The sequence below is a fragment of the Alligator mississippiensis genome, chromosome 16 (genome assembly GCF_030867095.1).
Source record: "Alligator mississippiensis isolate rAllMis1 chromosome 16, rAllMis1, whole genome shotgun sequence".
In the NCBI taxonomy this organism is placed as follows: Eukaryota; Metazoa; Chordata; order Crocodylia; family Alligatoridae; genus Alligator; species Alligator mississippiensis.
The window spans coordinates 1585149-1604142 of NC_081839.1; the positions used below are offsets into that span (position 1 = coordinate 1585149).

The 18994-nt window shown below is 70.3% G+C and overlaps 1 protein-coding gene across 3 annotated transcripts; it reads left to right on the plus strand.

The window, feature by feature from the left end:
* The first annotated feature begins 1051 nt into the window (after window positions 1–1051).
* NCAN (neurocan) lies at window positions 1052–18994 on the plus strand. 3 transcript variants are annotated; one of them, XM_059719463.1, is made up of 15 exons: window positions 1052–1379; window positions 7090–7169; window positions 7811–8212; window positions 8444–8618; window positions 8899–9026; window positions 9901–10194; window positions 11383–12390; window positions 13240–14517; window positions 15704–15820; window positions 15968–16081; window positions 16216–16374; window positions 16517–16599; window positions 16725–16869; window positions 17947–18129; window positions 18253–18994. In XM_059719463.1, exons 2-15 carry the CDS (start codon window positions 7097–7099, stop codon window positions 18405–18407), a joined length of 4314 nt encoding a protein of 1437 aa, XP_059575446.1. In that variant the 5' UTR covers window positions 1052–1379; window positions 7090–7096; the 3' UTR covers window positions 18408–18994. The 3 variants fall into 3 exon arrangements, with proteins under 3 accessions (XP_059575446.1, XP_059575444.1, XP_059575445.1); XM_059719461.1 differs by lacking the exon at window positions 1052–1379 and adding an exon at window positions 5841–6009; XM_059719462.1 differs by lacking the exon at window positions 1052–1379 and adding an exon at window positions 5843–6009 and having other exon boundaries at window positions 18249–18994.

The window sequence follows — 18994 nt, forward strand, 5'->3', positions numbered from 1 at the left end:
GCGCGGGATGTATAGGATGGTGCCAAGCGGCCGCAGAAAGGCCCCATTCTCTATTCACATCCATAGGGCTGCGGGGCTGTCTCTGCAGGGCTCTGTTCCCCTGGGGCTGGCCCCTGGGGTTAACCACCCCATTGATCTCCGCAGGATCTTCCCACGAGGCGCCCCGGGTCTGTCCTCCAAAGGCTCCTTTCACACACGCCTCCTGCAAAGCAGCTCAGGGCCCGGCGGGGACTAACCTTCAGTGGACAACCCTGCCCCACCAGGCAGGGACAGGCCAAGTGACTGCGTCCCACAGGCAGGGAAGGGAGCCCCGGGCCTGGCTCTCGCTGCCCTGGGCTCATCGGCCCCGGGGTGCTCAGAGGAGCTGGATGCAGGTCTGTGCTGCAGGGTGCCCAGGCCAGGGCGAGGCAGGGGCCGTGCCAGGAGCTAGGGCTGGGGCTGGGCCCCGTCTCCCTTCCCACCTGGTCTTGTTTTATGTCTCCCATTGCAGCCCTGCCAGTGCTTTCCCTGCTTGGCCTCCCACACTCTGGCATCACCTGTCTGGGTCTGCAGCCCTCCAAGCCCAGCCGTGGCCGGTCTGGCCTCTGCCACTGTCTCCCCTGTGACCCTGGGCAAGTCACTCCATCTGCCTGGCTGTCAGCTGCCCTGTCCTGAACTGGCCTTGGCCCTTGCCTCCCCCCTAGAGATGAAGCCTGGCTGTGGGGAGGCCTCAGCACCCTGCTGGGTGCAGACAGTACATGTGAAGGGGCAGCAAGAACCTGGCTCAGGCCCAGCCCGACCCGGGCACCGAGGGAAGCGGGGACTGCTCCTGGCGACCCGCCTGCAGGTCTCCGCTGCTTCCCCAGGACGGCCACGGAGGCGGAGGCGCCTGCCCTGCAAGGGGCGGCTGCAGCGGCCGGGGGGGCTGCGCAGGGGGGACTCCGACCCCCGCCCCCGGCCGCCCGGGCCCCGCTGGGTGCGGGGGGGTGCGGGGAGCGGAGCAGGACGCATGCGCGCGCGGCCCCCTCCCCCGGCAGAGCGCGGTGGCTGCGCCGGGCGGGAGCATCCGCGGCTCCGGCTCCGGCTGCGGGCAGGTGCGGGGTCGGTGCCCGCCCGCGAGGCTGCGGGGGCGGCCGATGGCTGCGGGGGGGGCCGGGCGGCGCCGGGGGCCGCGCTGAAGCGGGGCCGGGCTCGGCTTCGTGCCCCTTTTGTTCCCACCGCCGCCGGGGATGCGCCGGGATTGGCGCGGCCCCCCCGCGCCCCGCTGCTCGCCCCCCCGGCGCGGCTAGCCCCGACCCTCCCGTCCGGCCCCTTTAAAGCCGAGATGCCGGCGCTGCCCGGCCGGCGCTGACGGCTGCTGCTCGGCCGCGATGCCCCGCTCCGGACGCTGAGGCGGGCAGGTAGGTGCCGCGCCCCGCGCCCCGCGCCCGCCTTTGTCCGCCCCGGGGGGCTCGGGCCCCGGGCGGGGCGGGGCGGGGCTGGCGCCGGGGGTCGCGCCCGCCGGGGCGGGAGGGAGGGAGGCGGGGGCCGGGGTCCCCCAGGAGCCGGCGGCGGGCCTCGAGGGAGCGGCCCCGGCTTTGTTCCCGCTCCGCCAAGCCCGCCCCGAGGCTGCGCGGGGCCCGGAGTGCGCGGGGCAGGGGCCCGTGTCCGCCCCCCCGGGCGCCGGCGGCGGAGGGAGCTCCCAGGGGCCCGGAGGCGCGTGTGCGTGCACCTGTGTGCGTGCGTGTGTGTGTGTGTGTGCATAGGCGTGTGCCGGGCTGTCGTGGGGCGCCCTGTGCGCAGCATCGCGCCGCGGGCCGGGCCGGGCCGGGCGGCCCGCACCAGTCTTTTGTTGCGGGCACAGGCGGGAGGGCGGCGGCCGGGAGCCGGGAGCCGGGGGCGGTGGTGCCGCACGACGCGGCTGCTGGGCGCGGATCCCGCCGGCGGCTGGCGCGGGGGAAGCTTCGTGTGAGCAGTCGAGGCGGGTCCGGCGGAGCTGGGCCGTGGGCGAGCACGAGCCTCCCCCGGCCCCCACGTCTGCCCGGCAGCGGGCACAGCCTGCCACCCCCAGGGCCAGCGGGCAGAGGGCAGCTCCCAGCTTGTCCCTACTGGCCTGGGATTCGCGCCCCTTCCCTTCCCTTCCCTTCCAGCTCTCTGCTGCCCAGGCCCCAGGGTTCCCGGAGTTCCCGGCCTTGGGCTCAGCCCCCTTCTTTCCAGCTGCTCCGAGGACCCCTTCTCCATCCCGGCTTCAAGCGCTGTGGGGGCTGTCGTGGCCCCTACCTCACTGGGGCCCATCCTGGCTAGACCCTGGGGACTCTGCTGGTCTGGCTCCCTGCAGGCCTGTGCTCCCCTCAGGTCCTGCTTTCCCTGTGCACCCCTCAGGTCATCCATCTCCGTCGGAGAGTGCCCCGTCTGCAGTGGTGACAGCCCAGACCACGGCAGGAGGACGGGTCACCTTGTCTCTCCCTGCCTTAGCGGCCTGTCCCGGCTGCCCGCATTGACCTGCGCTGGGCACTGTGGACCCAGCACCACCGCTTGCCTGGCCCAAACAGCCAAGGCAGGGGCTGGGTCAAGGTCACCCCGTGGGGCAGGGGCAGGTTAGGAGGGGGCAGTGTCCCCGGGCAGGAGCTGTACTGCCTTCCCAGCCACGGCACTGACCCTTCTGTGCACAGCGGCTCCCCGTCAGCTCCTGAGCCAAGGGGAATGAGGGGCCAGCAGGGCCAGAGCTGCTTGGCTGTGAAAAGCTGTCCAGCTCCTTCTCACCCCGTGCTCCAGTTCACACTGTGGGACCCTCTAGGCTGAGCTGCCTAAATGGGACCCTGCACTTCCACCCCATGAAGTCAGTGCCTGGATGCTCCATTGCAGCCTCCAGCGGCTGGAGCCGGGCTCCCTGGTCACACGCGCCAGCCTGCAGCAGGAGCCCAACTCCCCCCATCTCTGGGTGACATCTGCCTCCCTGGGGACATCATTCAGCCCTCCAGTGACTGGTTCCTACAGCCAGGGGAGATGTGTCCCCCTGCCAGACCTTGGGAAGCTGAAATACCCCCTCCAGCCTAGTCCTGGTCCCCAGCTCCGATAGAGATGCTGGGCAGTGGAGGGGCAGGGGGCTCTGCCGGTCAGGATGGGGTCAAGCCAGGCCTCCCCAGCTGGTGCTGCCCCCTCGTGCTGTCATGGGGGCTGGAAACACTCCAGGCTTCTGGCCTGGTGCGGAAAGCATGGCGCTTCTCCCTGGGGACAGGAACGTGCCAGGCCCCCAGCTCCATTGCTGGGGCTGAGCCCACCTAGGATCCGGCCTCCTGCCCAGGCCGGGCCAGCTTGGGGTCACAGCAGAAGTCAGGGAGGGTGGGAAAGGTGAAAAATCAGGAAACCTCCCAGGAGCATGGCAACCTCCCATCGCCCACGAGGAATTAAGCTATATTGCATTGGCAGCTAATCACCAACCCCAGCTTTGCATATGCATGAGAGGGATGAATTATGCATGAGGTGGCAGCCAGCGACAGATATGGAAGTGTTCGGGGGGCCACGCGGGGTGGCTTTGTGGGATCGGTCGATAGACTTTGGTGCTTTACCCCAGGGTCCGTGGGCCTGCAGGGCTGCGGCGGCAGGGCCAGCTCTGGGCAGGGGCTGCCCAGCAAGGGGGTGTGTTGAGCAGCACGGTGCTGCCTTCCCCAAATAGTGACAATAATGGCATGTATTTATGCGGCGGGTGCCAAACACCAGCCTACGAATGTCTGCCTAATTGCCAGGAGCGGCAGGAGGAGTGAAATATTGTCTACGACTCCAGGCCCTCACGTCTCTGGCACTGGGCTCCGGCGCTGGGCTTTCCCAGGTCCTGCCCTGCTGGGGATCTCGCTCCCCTGCAGAGGAAGGGGCACTAAAAGCCTGCTTTGGGCCTCACTTCTCCTGCGCTCCTTTTAGCTGGTGCACCCGGCTGGCTTTGAATAATGAGGCAGGCTCTTGATCCTAGCTCCATCGATGGTCGCTGCCAGGCTGAATTATTATTCACTGGGGGACTGCGGTGGCAAAGGGGAAGGCGCCTGCAGTGACCTGTCTGCTTCTCCTGTGTGTCTGGGTGAACGGGCTGACCCCAGGGCATGCCCCTGCCTATGGACCCCTTCCAGCTACCCCCAGGGTGTCTGCAGCACAGGGCCCGTGGGGGGACAGCATGTGACTGCCCCATAGCCAGCTCAGGGAGCAAGCTGTCCCCTGCCCGAGCACACATACAGTAGCTGTCCAAACTGCTGTGAGTCTGGCAAGATACCCACGTGGCCCCTACTGCCCCACGAAAGGCAGCCGGGACTGCTCCCCCCACAGCCACAGAGCTTCCCCAGGGGGATAAAAGTAGGAACCGGCAGGGACTGGACCTGCCCCCTGGGCCACAGCAGCTCCTGCACCCCCGTGAGGGAGTTGCCCCTGCCAGCAGCAGCATGCCCCCTGCCTTGCGACCTCGAGCTGCTAGGAGGAGGGAAGAGGCCACGAGCAAAGGGGCTGCTCCCTTGAAGGTGCAGCGTGAAGTTCGGGCCGAGCTGGGGAGCACACATGTGAGAGCCGGCACTCCAGGACCTCCTGGGGAGACCCAGGGGCACAGGGGAGGAGGAGCAAAGGTGACATCTCTTGGCCCCCACTGCTCCCCTTGCATTTCAGCTCGGAGGGAAGCAAAACAGGCTGGAGTCTGAGGGCCTTGGCCCCTAGCACCCCTCACCCATGGGCCTTGAGCTGAGAGGTGCTGTGTGGGCACCCCCAGAGTCCTGAGGCCCAGGTTAAGCAAGAGGAGAGGCCAGCAGGGACAGCATGGCTCCTCGAGGCCTGCTCCATGCTGCAAGCCTGGCTCAGCACCTTTAGTCCCCCTGCCCCCAGCAGCCTCCTGAGCCCTCTGTAGCCCTCCCCTTGCCACAGGCAGGCCTGGGATCCATTCTGCACCTGCCAGGTGGGTTCTAGGTCAGCCTACATCCTGCCATGGCCAAACCTAGACCCCCCTCTCCTCACCCACCCAATGTCAATGTTGCCCTGTCCTATGTGCCTAATCCAGAGCTCTTCCCCAGCCAGCCAGCCGGGTCCTGGCCCACTCCACCACTTGGCAGAGCTATATCTAGAACCCTTTATTTCCCTGGCCACCTGGGTTCTAGATCGCCCTAGGCTAGACCCATGCCTAGATCCTGTTCTCTGCTGCCTAAAGCTTTGCACTCTTCTCCAGCTCCTCCTCTCCCTTTTGCTCCTGCATGAGCTTCCTAGTCTGGTCTTCATCTGGTTTTGGAGACCCTCTTTGCAGAGCTGTGAGGGCTCCACTGTGTGGGTGTTTCCAACCCAAGGGCTGTTGTGGAAATGGCCCTGGGAGCGCGATCCTGAAAGGGGGCTCCTGGCTGCAGGATGGGGTAGCGAGAAGGACCTCAATAATGAATGAGCTGTCAGCACTGGGAGGAAATGCGATGCTGGCTCTTGGCTGGAGGGCTGATAGGCATCTATTGATATTCTCATTGTGTGGCTCAGAGCCAGGTGCCCTGAGCATGATGGGGCTGGAGAAAGATCTGGCAGGGGAGGGGGTGCAATCTCTGTCCCATTCTCACTTAAAAAGACATTAAGAAGAGAGGAAGCTTGTCGTCCTGGCTGCTGAGGGGTGCAGGATGTGCGGCTGGGGACTGCTTTGCTCAGCCTCCAGGCAGAGGCCTGGCTGCCATCCCGTCTCTCCTCCACTGCCCCTGCCTTGCCCCGGGTGGGGGAAGGCATCCTGTGGCCCCCAGGGACCCGCCAGTTTGTCCTGCATGACAGCCAGGGGTCAGGGGTGGACCAGCAAGGAGGGGGCTCTGCTCTGAGCACTGGTGTCGGGGGGAGCCAGAGTCCTGAGTGGTTCCCCCGGATCCACCCGCTCCCCTCCTCCCTCTCCCCCCGGCCTTGGCACAGGAGCAGACTAGGGAGGCCAAGCTCCTCCCGCTCTGAACCGGCCCCAAAACCCGGCTTCCCAGGCTGCGCTGCCCGAAGGAGCCAGGCAGAAGACAGGGGAGAGCAGACAGGGACCGGGGAAGGAATGAATCTTCCCGAGGCCTGGCAAGATGGGTGTGTGTGTGTACCAGTGTGTACCAGTGCGTGAGTGTGCACCAGTGTGTGTGTGCCCAAGCCGCCGAGGGGGACAGCAGCTGCGATGACATTTTCCGCTGACCTTGGAGCCACTTTCCCCGGCGGCTGCTGTCTTGGCGCTGCCCCGGCTTCCCCGGCAGGTCCCCGCCGGGCGTGTGCGTGTGCTGCGGGGCTTGGCTTCACCTCCCGCCGCCTGCCTCGGGCAGCGCCGGGCCCGGAGAGGGGTCCTGCCTCCTCCGTCCCCGTCGCGTTGCACCCGGGGGCTCCCTGCGCCCCGGAGCCGTCTGCCTGGGGCGGGGGGGGGGGGTAAGGACTGATGCTTCAGCATTAGACAAAGCCGAAGCACAACAATGCCAAGGGAAGGGGGCGGCAATGCCAGCTTGCAAGAGGCGTTGGGGAGGGGGACCACCCTCGGGGGCTGCAGAAGGGCCTGGTCGCGACTCCGACGGGGCAGCCCCCCAGCCAGCGATCAGGGCCCAGGGATGCCCCCGGCCTCCGCCCTCGGGGCTCCTGCACAGTCCGTGCCCCGGCGCCCGGAGCCGCCTGCCTCGGGGCCGGGCCGGATCCACCCTGCGGCGGCTGCCCGAGCCCCCCGCCCCTCCCGCACCTCCTTCCCTGCCGCTCGAGCGAAACCCGCAGAAACGCTGATGTCAGGGAGAAGGCGCCAGAGCTGAGTGGGCGCCGCGCTTCGCACTGCCGCCCGGGGAGGGGCCGCGGCATCTCGGGGGCCCGGGGCCGGGGCCGGGGCCGGGGCCGGGAGCGCGCGGGGCAGCCCCGCCGCCTCCGTCCTTTGTGTGCGGGGTGCGCGGCCGCTGGTGCCGCAGCCCGGGGCGGGGCTGGGGTCGCTGCTCCCCTCTCCCCCACCCCGGGCGCGGGCCTGGCCCCTGCTTCAGCACCAGGGACAGGGCCCCCGCCCCCCGCCCGGCCCGGCCCGGCCCGGCCCGGCGTGGACGGAGCCGCCCCCCGCCCGCATCGCGGCCCCGCTGGGCAGGGACCCGCTGCAGGACGCGCGGGGGAGCGGGGCGGGGCGGGCTCCTCACGGCCCCGCTCTCTTTGCAGGTCCGGGATGGGCGGCGTGATGGGGGGTGCCGGCCGCTGGCTCCTGCTCAGCCTCTCCCTCCTGCCGCTCTCCGTGCTGGGTAAGTCCGGCCCCTGCCCGGCTCGCAGGCTCGGCCGCAGCCGGGAGGAGCCGGAGGAAGGGCTCTTGGCTGCGGCCGGGGGGAGCGGGGCGTGCGGGGGGCAGCGCCTGCCTCTGCTCCACGCTTCCCGCAAGGAGGTCTGCAGCCCGGCCTGAGCGGGCGGGTAGGAGAAGCGGCCGAGCCCCAGACCAGGGCCCGGGTAGGGGCAGCGGCCACACGGCCTGGCTCGGGTCGCTCCGGGGACTGGGGCCAGCCAGGGAGCAGGCAACCAACCCTCCCGTTCCTTGCAGGGCCCAGTGCTGCTCACACCCCCCGCAGCGGCCTCTGCCCCCCGCTCCCCTGGGGCTCTGCTGGCTCCTGGGCTGGGGGTGGGGGTCTCAGCTTTCCTTCCGTGAGCCCCATGGAGAGGGGAGCCCTGCCCTGCTCTGCTCCCCCAGCCCTGTTTCTACCTGGCTGCCTGCTGCAGCCCACACTCCTGCCATGAGGCACAGCCCGGCCCACTCAGCCCAGCTGTGCAGGGCCAGCTGCCAGCCCCGCGCTGCCAAGCCACAGGCTGCTCCCACCGCAGCTCGGAGCTGGGTTGGGCTCGGTTCTGATCCCGACCAGCCCCGGGCCCGGCTCACCGCCCTCTCGCCCTCCAGGCTCCCAGGACAATGGGCAGGCCATCCGGATCCACAAGGTGCAGCACCAGGCGGTGCGGGTGGGGCTGGCTGAGCCCGTGGCCCTGCCCTGCCTCTTCCTGCTCCACGCCTCGGCCATGCGGGGGCCCAACGACCCGCCGGACCCGCCGCGCATCAAGTGGAGCAAGGTGCAGTCGGCGTCCGGCCAGCGGCAGGACGAGCCCATCCTGGTGGCCAAGGATAACGCCGTGAAGGTGGCCAAGGCCTACGAGGGCCGGGTGTCCCTGCCCGGGTACCCCCGCGACCGCTACAACGCCACCCTGGTGCTGGGTGCCGCCCGTGCCAGCGACGCGGGGCTGTACCGCTGCGAGGTGGTGGCCGGGATCGACGACGAGCAGGACCTGCTGCCCCTGGAGGTGACAGGTGAGCTCCTTCGCCCCTGTGCCCCTGGGTTTCGGTGATGGAAGGGGTCTGGGGCACGCTGGCACAATCACGTTGCTGGTGAAGCAGAGACCTTGGTGCCTGGTGCGACCTGTGCAGCCCCTGGCACCCGCCTTGCCATGGAGGCACTCTGCAAAGGCCCATGCCCAGGCTGCCAGGGCCCCACAGCTGCCTCCCCAGCTCCGCGTGCCCACACTGCTGCCCCCCGCCCAGGTGTCGTGTTCCACTACCGGGCCGCCAGCAACCGCTACGCACTGACCTTTGCGGAGGCGCGGCGTGCCTGCCGGGACAGCTCGGCCCTCATTGCCTCGCCCGCACACCTGCAGGCAGCCTTCGAGGACGGCTACGACAACTGCGATGCCGGCTGGCTGTCAGACCAGAGCGTCAGGTATGGGGCCTTGCTTGCTCCCCGCCCTGCCGGGACCGGGGCTGCGGTGGGGCAGCTGGGTTTCTGCATGGCTGCGCTCGGGAGCTGCTGCCCAAGCTCCGCGGTGCCTGGTCCTGCTGCGCCCTGAGCACTGGGGAGCCCCCGGCCTGTGTGCCCATGCTCCAGAGCCCCCCGGCGCTGTGCTGGGGGAGGGAGGGTCTGTGCTGCTGCTTCCCAAAGGCGCAGGAGAGGAGGACAGTTCTGGGCTGGTCCAGACGCCCCTGGCACTGCTGCCCCACAGGTACCCCATCACGCACTCCAGACCTGGCTGCTACGGAGACCGCAACAGCCTCCCGGGCGTCCGCAGCTACGGGCAGAGGGAAGCCGATGAAGCTTACGATGTCTACTGCTATGCCAGGGAGCTCCAAGGTAAGGCAGGGCCATCACAGCTCTGCCGGGGGCTGGCTCTGCCGACTGCTCCCCGGGGCTGGGGGCTGGGTCATTGGCTCTGCAGGGGTTGCTCTCCATCTGCCAGCCTCCTCCGCCTCCCCTCTCCAGCAGCCCCTGCCTCTGCTCCACATCCATCCCCCCAGCCTGCTCTCAACCTCAGTGCGTGGCTCCATCAGTGCCGTCTCCGGGAAGGCATCCTGCCGGCTCGGCGCCGCACTGGTGGCTCCATGCCACCCTAGGGGATGCACCTGGCTGCGCCTTGTTGCTGAAGTAATGAAGACGTTAAAAACCCGTCCCTCGGCTCCCATGTCCCCAGCCTGACGGATGCTGATTTCACGGTGGAGCAGGGCAGGATTTATGGCTGTTGTGCACCTGAATCCTTCCTGCTGACCTTGAGCAGCGGGTTTGGCTTCCCGGCCCTGGCCCGGCTCCGCTCTGCGGTGCCAAGGCATGCGTGTCTGCACGGGGTCTGGGTGGAAACTCCAGGAGCGGCGGGGCCGTGGTCGCCCAGCCGGATGGTAGTGGGTGCTGGATGGGGTGTTTGCCAGGGGAAGAGGCCAGTCTCTGAGCACTCGCTAGCACTGCAGGTTCCTGACATGTTCCCAAGCCTGAGCTCCCACCCAACCCTCAGCCCTGCTCGTGGTTTCTGGTTTGCTCCTGCCAACCGCCTCTTTGCTCCTGCCAACCACTTCTTTGGTCCTGCCAACCACCTCACCCACAACGGGCTGGTACCAAGCGCTGCTAAACTGCTGTTCCACCCCAGAAACAGCTGCACGGCAGTCAGGCCACCCAGCCCCTGCAGCACCCCGCTGGCTGTTGGCCCACTCTCACCGGGCTGCTCTCGCCCCTGCAGGGAAAGTGTTTTACGTCTCCACGCCTGGGCGGCTCACCGCCCAGGGGGCCCGGGAGCAGTGCCAGAGTCACGGGGCCGTGCTGGCCACCACGGGCCAGCTGCACCTGGCGTGGCAGAGTGGGCTGGACCAGTGCGACCCGGGCTGGCTGGCCGATGGCAGCGTCCGCTACCCCATCAGCATCCCACGCAAGAAGTGCGGCGGGGACGAGCCAGGGGTGCGGACCGTGTACCAGTTCCCCAACCGCACCGGCTTCCCTGACCCGGCCTCCAAGTTCGATGCCTACTGCTACAGAGGTACCAGGGTGGGCTGGGGGTGGCGAGGGCTGGGGGGGAGAGTCCCAGGCCTTTCCGCACTGCGATGCAACCTGGGGACAGCTCCACACAGCTCCATGAGGCATGGATGGATCTAGGGGGTAATGGGGAGGGATGAGGGTCCCCAAGCAAAGGGGCAATGGGGGAAGAGGGTGCCCCTGGCACCAGGCGGTCAGCGTGTTACCAATGCTGGACAGAGAGGAGGGTCTCTGCACCCTGCCCGGTGGTGCTAGCTCTGTCGGGGGCCACAACGGTGGCTGGAGCACAGGAGTGATGCTCAGCCCCACCCTGGGAGCTCCAGACCCCTCCTGGCAGCTGGTTCCTGCCTCTTAATCCTGGAAACCCCCGGCCCCCCCTCCCTCAAGCAGGGGGAGACCCCGGGCGGAGTTGCCGCCTGGGGCTGTGTGGGGATCGATGGGCTCGGGCGGCAGAATTGCCTCGGATGAATATTTAATTGGGGAATTAATCAGATAAATGAGGGCGCTGGGCACGGAGAGAGCGGCCCAGATTGCTCCATGAATAAACCTGTCAGGGCGCAGCAGCCAGGGGAGGAGGGATGGGGGGACGTGCCTCTTCCCCGCACCCTCCGTGGTGCAGGGCTGGTGCCTTGGCCTCCAGCAGGGACATGCATGGGGGAGACCTCCCCTCGGGCTGCTGCAGCCTCGCCCCAGCCAGGGCAAGGGCAGCTGTCAGCATGGGAGGGTGCCCCGTCCCTGCCAGAGCCAGGGCTGGGGGGCAGCCAAGTGTGGCACCAGCCCCAGGGCATGAATCCCAGCAGTGACTCGAGGCACTGAATGCCAGGAGAGCAGGGGGCTGCGCCGTAGCTGGAGGAGGGCCCTGCTGGTGCTGGGGCCATGGGTGTGGGGCTGGTCATGCACACAGCGGCCCTGGAGGGTGGCCAGGCCAGCAGCATGCCGGGGCACCCCTAGCCTTGCCTTGGCCCCTTGCAGGGGGGTCTCGGGACCAAACAGCTCACAGGGCTCCAGGTGGGAGTTTCACAGGGCACTGGGGCTTCTGCAACGCCCCCCGCCGCGTGACTCCCTGCCCCGGCCTTTAGACACCTCCCTGCTCAGCTCCCCTGACACCACGCCGGGCCCTGGCAGCATGTGAGTCTGGTCCCCAGCACACGCCGGAGCAATTCAGGCTCAGCTCCTGCTCCTGTCTCCGCAGCACACCAGCAGCCGCCCCCGGGGCTGGAGAAGCAGGATGCGCCAGTGCAGGAGAGACCGGAGAGCAGGGCAGCCTTGGAGGGGCAGAGCAGCCCCAGGGCACCCGACCTGCTGGGCATGGACAACCTTCTGGTGGAGCACGAGGAGGAGCTGCCCTCCCCGGGCCACAACGAGCTGTTCCCACGGGAGCGAGAGGACCTCAGCACGTCCGGGGACTCCCGGGAGGTGCCCCGGGATCACTTCGGCCTCCTGCACAGGCTGGTGGGGCCGGCCCTGCCCGAGGATGAGCAGCTGCAGCCCGTGCCCGCCAGCCCAGCTGGGGAGCACCCAGCACCCCCTGACACAGGCCCCGAGTGGACAGCAGGGCCCAGGGTGCTGGCAGAGGACAGCACGGCGCTGGCTCCCGTCACGGCCTCCCCTGCAGCTGGGCCGGGTGAGGACGAGTTGCTGAACATGGTGGACCAGGGGCCTCTGCAGGGCACCCCGGCCGGCACCTGGGAGGGGGTGCCCAGCACCAGCCAGCTGCTGCCCGTGCAAGCAGATCTCACAGGCCTGGAGGAGCCCAGTGATGCCGTCAAGCTGCCTGTCTTCCCTTCCCATCACCCTGCCATGAAGGTCCCGCTGGGGCCTGCCACCAGCGCCCCATCAGCCTCCCCCACAACGCCTTCTGCCGGGGCCCAGCACCGCCCGGGGACCTCTGCTGCCGACGGGCCAGAGCTGGCCGGCCCAGGCGCCTCCGAGGAGCCCCGGCCCGCGCCCAGCACCCCCCAGCCCACCAGGAAGAGCATCTACTCGGGGCTGAATGGCCGCTACTTCCAGCTGCAGCACGGGCAAGGGGGCCAAGGCACGGAGCGGGGCAGCACGGAGCCCCCCTTCCTGGCGCAGGAGGCAAGAGGCGTCGCGGCCAACGCGGTGGAGATGCTGACCATGCCGGGGATCACTGTGGAGCCTGATGCTGGGGAGGGGGCCTACCCCTTCTCCAACGAAGTGGAGGGGGTGGCCGGCTACCGTGAGTAACCCCACACCTGTCCCGGCGGGGAGGGGGCTGCATCCCAGTGGGCCCCGTGTGACCACCCCGCCCCGCGCAGAACCGGGCCCGTGCTCTGGCTTGGGGGGGGAGGGCTCCCAAGATCCAGCCTATAATCATGACTTAATTGCCAATAGCTCCCTGCTCCTAGGCAGCAATTACCGTGTGATTAAGCAGTCACAACGGGGAGGGCTGGGCCCGATTCCCGCTGCCCGCGGGGCTCCATCCTGCGCGGCGGGGCGCGGGAGGAGAAGCCGGTGCGCGGGGGGGGGAGGCTCCAGCGTCCGACCCCTGCGGGACCCCCCCTGCCCGGCCCTTCCTGCCCCCTTCCCCCCGCAGAGCCCCGCGGCCGGGCCCGCCGCCGCCCCCGTCTCGTCTCGTCTCGGCTCCGCTCCGCTCCGACGCGAGCCGGCAGCCTGCGGGGGCCGCATCCTCCCCCCATCAGGTGGCTGCTAACGACCCCCCCCCCCAGACGTTGCCAGAGTGACGAGGAGACAGTAGCCATGGCAACCCTTGCCGGGACGGATCGGCGGATGCCCAGCACCGAGGGCCCTGAGCCCGGCTCCGGGTGGGGGGGAGCACCCCCGCCCCGGGGCACCCGGCACCCGGCAGGGAAGAGCCGAGCCGGTGCGCCGGCAGCGGGGCTATTTTTAATGCGCGTGGTGATTTGCATAGCGACTGCATTTGCATGAGCAATCCGCGCACCTGCTGCCGCCGCACGTGCGGGCACCTGCGGGGCCCGAGAGCCCCGCTCTCTTCCTCGTCCGCCCCCCGAGCAAGCCCGCAGCCCCGGCCCCTGTGCGGCACTGAGGGCGCGTGTGTGTGTTGCAGAGCCGCCGGGACCGGAGCACCGCGGCCCCCCGCCCACCCCGTCGCCCCCCGCCCCGAGAGACCAGCCGGCCCCGGGCAGCGAGAGCCCCGAGGTGGAGCAAGCGGCCCCGACGGCCGGCCCCGACGGTGGGGGGCTGGCTGGCCCGGAGGGAGCAGCGCCCAGCACCCCGGCTCGCCTGACGCCGCCTGTGCGCCCGCCCGGTCCCGCCACCTCCGGAGCCCCCCTGGCCGGGGCGGCAGACGCTCCCGCCGGCGCCAGGGCCCGCGGGGATCACCCGCAGCTGGGGGAGGAGCCGGAGGAGCTCTCCGGGGAGCCGCCGTCCAGCGAGGAGGGCGGCCGTGTCCCCCTCGGCCCCGGCTCAGCGATCTCGGCGTCGCCTCCGCCCGGGGGCAGCGACGGCAGCGGCGCCGCGGAGCTCAGCTTCCAGGCCGTGACCTTCACCGAGAGCCTGGGGGTCCCGGCCAACGCGGAGAGCTCCGGCGCCCCGGAGCCCTGGGAGGGGGCCGGCAGGGAAGGAGCCCCGCCGGGAGAGGCAGGGGAGCCCGGCCTGGGCAGCGCGGCTGCAGGAGGGGACCCCTGGGGCCAGGAGCAGGAGGACAGCGCAGAGGAGGGACAGGCGGCGCCGCCCGGGAGGACCCCCGGTCCCCAGGAGGAGGATCGCCCATCCCCGACCACTGCCCGCTGGGCCCCGGGGCAGCTCCCGGCCGCCAGCCGCCCCGCTGAGCCGCAGCCCGACGCCGCCCTGGCGCTGACACGGCCCGACGAGGTACCGCCCTGGGCCGCCGGCCGGGATCCAGGCCCCCCCGAGCCACTGGGGACCGCGCAGCCGGTGACCGGGAGCGAGCAGGACGCAGGAGCCGCCGGGGCCACCCCGGAGCCCGCCCGCACCCACCCGCCCGCAGCGGGCCCGGCGGGGGCCACCCCCGCGCTGCCAGGGAGCTCCGGCGCGGAGGCGCTGCGGAGCGGGGCCCCTGCCCGAGGGGACGCGCGGAGCGAGCAGCCGCCGACGGCGCGGGGCCCTGCGGCTGCGGCCCCGCTGCTGGCACACGGCCCGGGCGCCACCGCCGCTCCCCGGGGGCCCCTGCCCGAGTCGCCCACCGGGGTGCTGCCGGCGGCTCCCGGCCCGGAGCCCCCTGCGCTGCCCTCGGCTGGGCTGGACGGGGCCGGGGCCAGGACCGAGAGCCCGGACGGCGGCAGCGGCGAGGACCCGGCGCTGCCCTTCCTCGGGGAGGCGGAGATCGGGGCCTGGCTGGGCGACGGCAACGACAGCGTGCTGGGTGAGTGCCGCCGCTGCGCCAGCCCGGCTCTGCCGCAGCCCCGGGGCCTCTCCCGGGCGCGCGCGCGCTTGGGGCCGGCCCGGCCCCGCTGCCTTCCCCGGGCAGCCTATTTCTGGCCCTGCTCCTACCTGCAGCCGCCGAGCTGCTCGGGAGCCAGCTGTGCAGGAGACGAGCTAATTAAATTACCGGGACCTGGGATTTGAACTCCGAATTAGCGATTCAAATCGGCAGCGCAGGCTCTGCGGGGACTCGCGAGGAGGTTGCAGCCGGCTCCTGCTTTTGTGCCTCCTTAAAGAGGCAGCGCCCGGCCGGCAGCCAGCCCCGGGGAGCCGGCGGGGCGTCAGAGCCGGCTGGGCTCCGCGGGGGAAGGCCCGGCTGGAGCCTGGCCCGGTGTTCCCCTGGTCGCCGCGCCCAGCTGGGCTGTCTGGTCCCCGGGGCCCCTGAGCACTGCAGCAGCTCCCAGCCGGGCCCCGGAGGGGCGGGATGTGCCGCGGTGCGCCGGTGCATGGACCGCGGGGTGCCAGTAAGAGCCGCGGTCTTTCCTGCGCTCCGGGCCGGCTCCGTGTGTCCGGTCCGCGCCGCGGGGCCACCCGGTGCACGGAGACCCCCGCGCGGAGCTTCGTGGAGCTGGGGCTGGGGAAGGGAGAGAGAGAGAAAGGCCCGGTGTTGCTGGGGGGCAGCCGGGGGTGCAGCGGGGGAGGCACGGGGCTGTCGGAGCCGGGGCAGGGGCTAGACGGCACAGGCGGGCGGCCTCTCCCGCGGTGTCACGACAGCTCCAGGCCGGGCCGGGCAAGGGCGAGGCGGGGATTTAGAGGATGCAGCAGCTCGGAGGTGCCGGCGCCCGGCGCAGCGAGCTAAGGGAGGCCTGGGGCTGCCGTCGAGCTGGGGTCAGGGGGCCGTCAGCGGCCCGCAGCTGGGGCAGGCCGGGTTGGGGTCGTGCCTGCGGCTCTGTGGCCCTCCCCCTGCCCCGTGCCAGGGCCCAGGCGAGGGAGGAAGCGCTGCTCGGTGCCCAGATCTCACAGGCCCTTGCCACCGCGGGGAGTCAGGAGAGGTCGCTCCCGGAGATGCTGCCTCCCTGTCCCGGGAGACCCGCCGGGTGGGACCGGGAGAGTGCCCTGCGGCTGCCGGGAGGAGGGGAAGCGGGGTCCGGCCCTGCCTCACCCCGCCCTGCGCTTGTGCCCCGCAGCCCCCGCCGACCCCTGCGAGAACAACCCCTGCCTGCACGGCGGCACCTGCCAGTCCAACGGCAGCGTCTCCAGCTGCACCTGCGACCCGGGCTTCACCGGGGAGAACTGCGAGATCGGTGAGTGGGGGGCTGCAGGACCTGAGACGGGCCCGGTGTGCCCCCGCCCCACCCCGTCACGCGGAGCTCCAACCCCTGCCCTGCGGGGCCGGGCGCGCGGGTGGGCTCACGTGTGTCCGGGGGCTGGTCCCCGTGTCTCCCCGGCAGACATCGACGACTGCCTGTCCAGCCCCTGCCAGAACGGAGGCACCTGCATCGACGAGATCAACTCCTTCGTCTGCCTCTGCCTGCCCAGCTACGGGGGCAGCCTCTGCGAGAAAGGTATGGGGGTGCGGGACAGAGACTCCGGCCCGAGGCCTGGAGGGAGTGGGGTGCAACCCCGAGCTCCCCTCCCCTCCCTTCCCTGCCCGTCCAGCCCCGGGCCCGGCTCCCTCCTGACTCGGGCTGCCCCGCAGACACGGAGGGCTGCGACCACAACTGGCACAAGTTCCAGGGCCACTGCTACCGCTACTTCGCGCACCGGCGCTCCTGGGAGGACGCGGAGCGTGACTGCCGCCGCCGCGCCGGGCACCTCACCAGCATCCACTCGCAGGAGGAGCACGGCTTCATCAACAGTACGGGCTCCCCGCGGGGCTGGGGGGCGACCGGGGCTGGCCCGGGCACAGAGCAGGGGTCCTTGCCCGGCTCCCTCTCCCGGAGGCCCCTGGCTTGGGCAGCGCCCGCCCTGGTGACCCCCTCGTGCATGACTCCCCGCAGGCTTCGGGCACGAGAACACCTGGATTGGGCTCAACGACCGCATCGTGGAGCGGGATTTCCAGTGGACCGACAACACTGGCCTGGTGAGCCCCGGGGGCGGGAGCCGAATCCCCCTGTGCTAGGGAGAGGCGGCGCCATGCCATGCTGCACGGAGCCCGCGGGCAGTGGGGCGGGAGGCCGGGCCGTGACAGCTGCCGGTGCCCCCCAGCAATACGAGAACTGGCGCGAGAACCAGCCCGACAACTTCTTCGCGGGCGGCGAGGACTGCGTGGTGCTGGTGTCGCACGAGATTGGCAAGTGGAACGACGTGCCCTGCAACTACAACCTGCCCTACATCTGCAAGAAGGGCACAGGTACCCGCTCCCTCCACCTGCCCGCGGAGCCAGCCTGGCACCTGCTGGCTGGGAAAGAAGGGGCTGGGGGGACTATATATTGTCTTGGGATGTGGACATGGCACCTAATGGGGCCGGGGCTGGGCATGGGCATGGCCATATGGGCATGGATATAGCCATGGGCGTAGCCATAGTCATATGGGCATGGATATAGCCATGGGCATAGTGCAAGCTGCTTTCCCCGGTAGGCCAGGATGAGCGCTTACGGCCCAGGGTGGGTCAAAGTCAGTGCTTAGCCCCTGGGCCCAGAGCCGTGCCAAGGGTGGCAGAGCCGTGCTCCAACACGGCCAGCACGGCAGCAAGGGCAAAGGGTAGGCGTGCGGGGCAGGAGGGGAGGCTGCCGCCCCCGGACTTCCCACCCCGTTCCCGGCACGCGGAGCTTGGCCCTTGGCTCAGGCCCTGCTCCCGGGCCCGGTGGGGACCTTCCAGCCCTTCCTCCCTCGACAGGCGCCTCTGCTGCCCCCCGAGAGGCAGGAGCTGGGGGGAGGGGAGCCCCCAAGGCCGAGAGAGGAAGCTGGAAACCTGCGGCTTGGGGGGAGCTGCCTGATTATTTTTTTTAAGGGGGAGGGTGTGTGTGTGTGTGTGTGTGTGTGTGTGTTGTGGGGGGGGCTCATAAACTGGCAGCAGCCAGGCCAGACCCCCCCCCTTCCCCCATGGCTGCTTAACTCTCAGCAGCGCGGGCCCCTTGCCAGGCAGCCCGCTGTGGGCGTGAGCCCGGGCGCGGCCGGACGGGAGGCCAGGTCCTGCCCCGCAGCGCAGGCTGGAGCCAGGCTGGGCTGCGGGGGGCAGACGAGCTCAGCTTCCAGGAGCCCCCTCCCTTAATGCACCACGTGCGAGGGGGCAGCGCTGGGTCAGCTGGCTCCCGGCCCCGCTTCCCGTGCTCCAGGCTGCCAGGCCTGGCACAGGCTCCATTTGCTGTGCCACAGACATCCCGCCTGCCCTCGGGCACGTCCCTTAGCCAGACCGCTGCACGCCCGCGGGTGGGGGGCCGGCGGGCAGAGGCGGGCGGGGCTGTGACAGCCGCCCTGTGCCCTGCAGTGCTGTGCGGGCCGCCGCCCGAGGTGGACAACGCCTTCCCCGTGGGCAGGAGGAAGGAGAAGTACAGCATCCACGCCACGGTGCGGTACCAGTGCGCCGACGGCTTCATGCCCCGCCACGTCCCCACCGTCAAGTGCCACAGCAACGGGAAGTGGGACCGGCCCAAGCTCCTCTGCACAAGACGTTAGTGCCGCGGGGCACGGGGCTGGGCGGGCCCCGGGGACAGGCTTTGTGCACCCCCCGGGGTGGGTATGGGGGGGTCCCCCAGTAACGACCCCCCTGCTTCTCCTTGCTGCCGGTAGCCAGAAGGTCGCACCGAACCCGGCGCCACCACCGCCGCCACCGCAGCCACCCACACCGCCCGCACCGCCGCCACCAGCCCCGCAAGGAGCGGCGAAAACACCGCCGGCCGCACCCGCCCGCCTGGCTGGACGAGGGCCGCGGCTTCTAGGGGCTGGTGACGAGGAAGCACAACCCCCCCGCCCTCCCCTCCACTCCCGGGACGAGACGTGTTTGTGATGGGAACAATCCCGCCCCCGCGGTCCCCCTTCCCCAGGGCAGGGCCGGGCCTGACAGGGCGGCCAGGCTGGACACGGAGCTCCCAGCCCTGCAGGGCCCCTCCCTACCCCGGAGCAGCGCCCCGCGGCCCCAGCCCTGCGCCTCTCACCCCAGGACTCGGGCCTGCCCCGTCCCCGCCAACCAGGCAGCCGGTCCTCTCCTCCCCACGGGTGGTCTGGAAACCCCTGGGGTGGAGGCAGCCCCTGCCTGTGGAGGGGAAGGGGCTCCCCTCGCCCCCGGGGGTCTCAGTCCCTTCTTCCCCGCCCCAGCTCTGGGCCCCACGCACAAGGAGTCACGTTTCCCCGGAGGGCAACAGGATCGGGCCCCTCCCGGTGGGTTTATGGACCCCCCTTGCCCCCTTCCCCTCCCCATGTGTCATCGGTCCGGGTAGGTGTGTGTGGCCGCGGTGCCCTCCGTGTCCCCCCTGGCCCTGGCCCGCCGCGTTTCTGGACCGCTGGACATTTTAATAAATTTTTTTAACAGTTAATAA

What these genes read in the sequence shown, in the direction of transcription:
- NCAN (XM_059719461.1), top strand. Translation starts at nt 5,981, where the DNA reads ATGAATCTTCCCGAGGCCTGGCAAGATGG. An exon ending in GCTGCCCCTGGAGGTGACAG is followed by an intron (nt 8,213 to 8,443) that starts GTGAGCTCCTTC and finishes CCCCCCGCCCAG; the next exon opens with GTGTCGTGTTCCACTACCGG. An exon ending in CAAGCTCCTCTGCACAAGAC is followed by an intron (nt 18,130 to 18,252) that starts GTTAGTGCCGCG and finishes GCCGGTAGCCAG; the next exon opens with AAGGTCGCACCGAACCCGGC.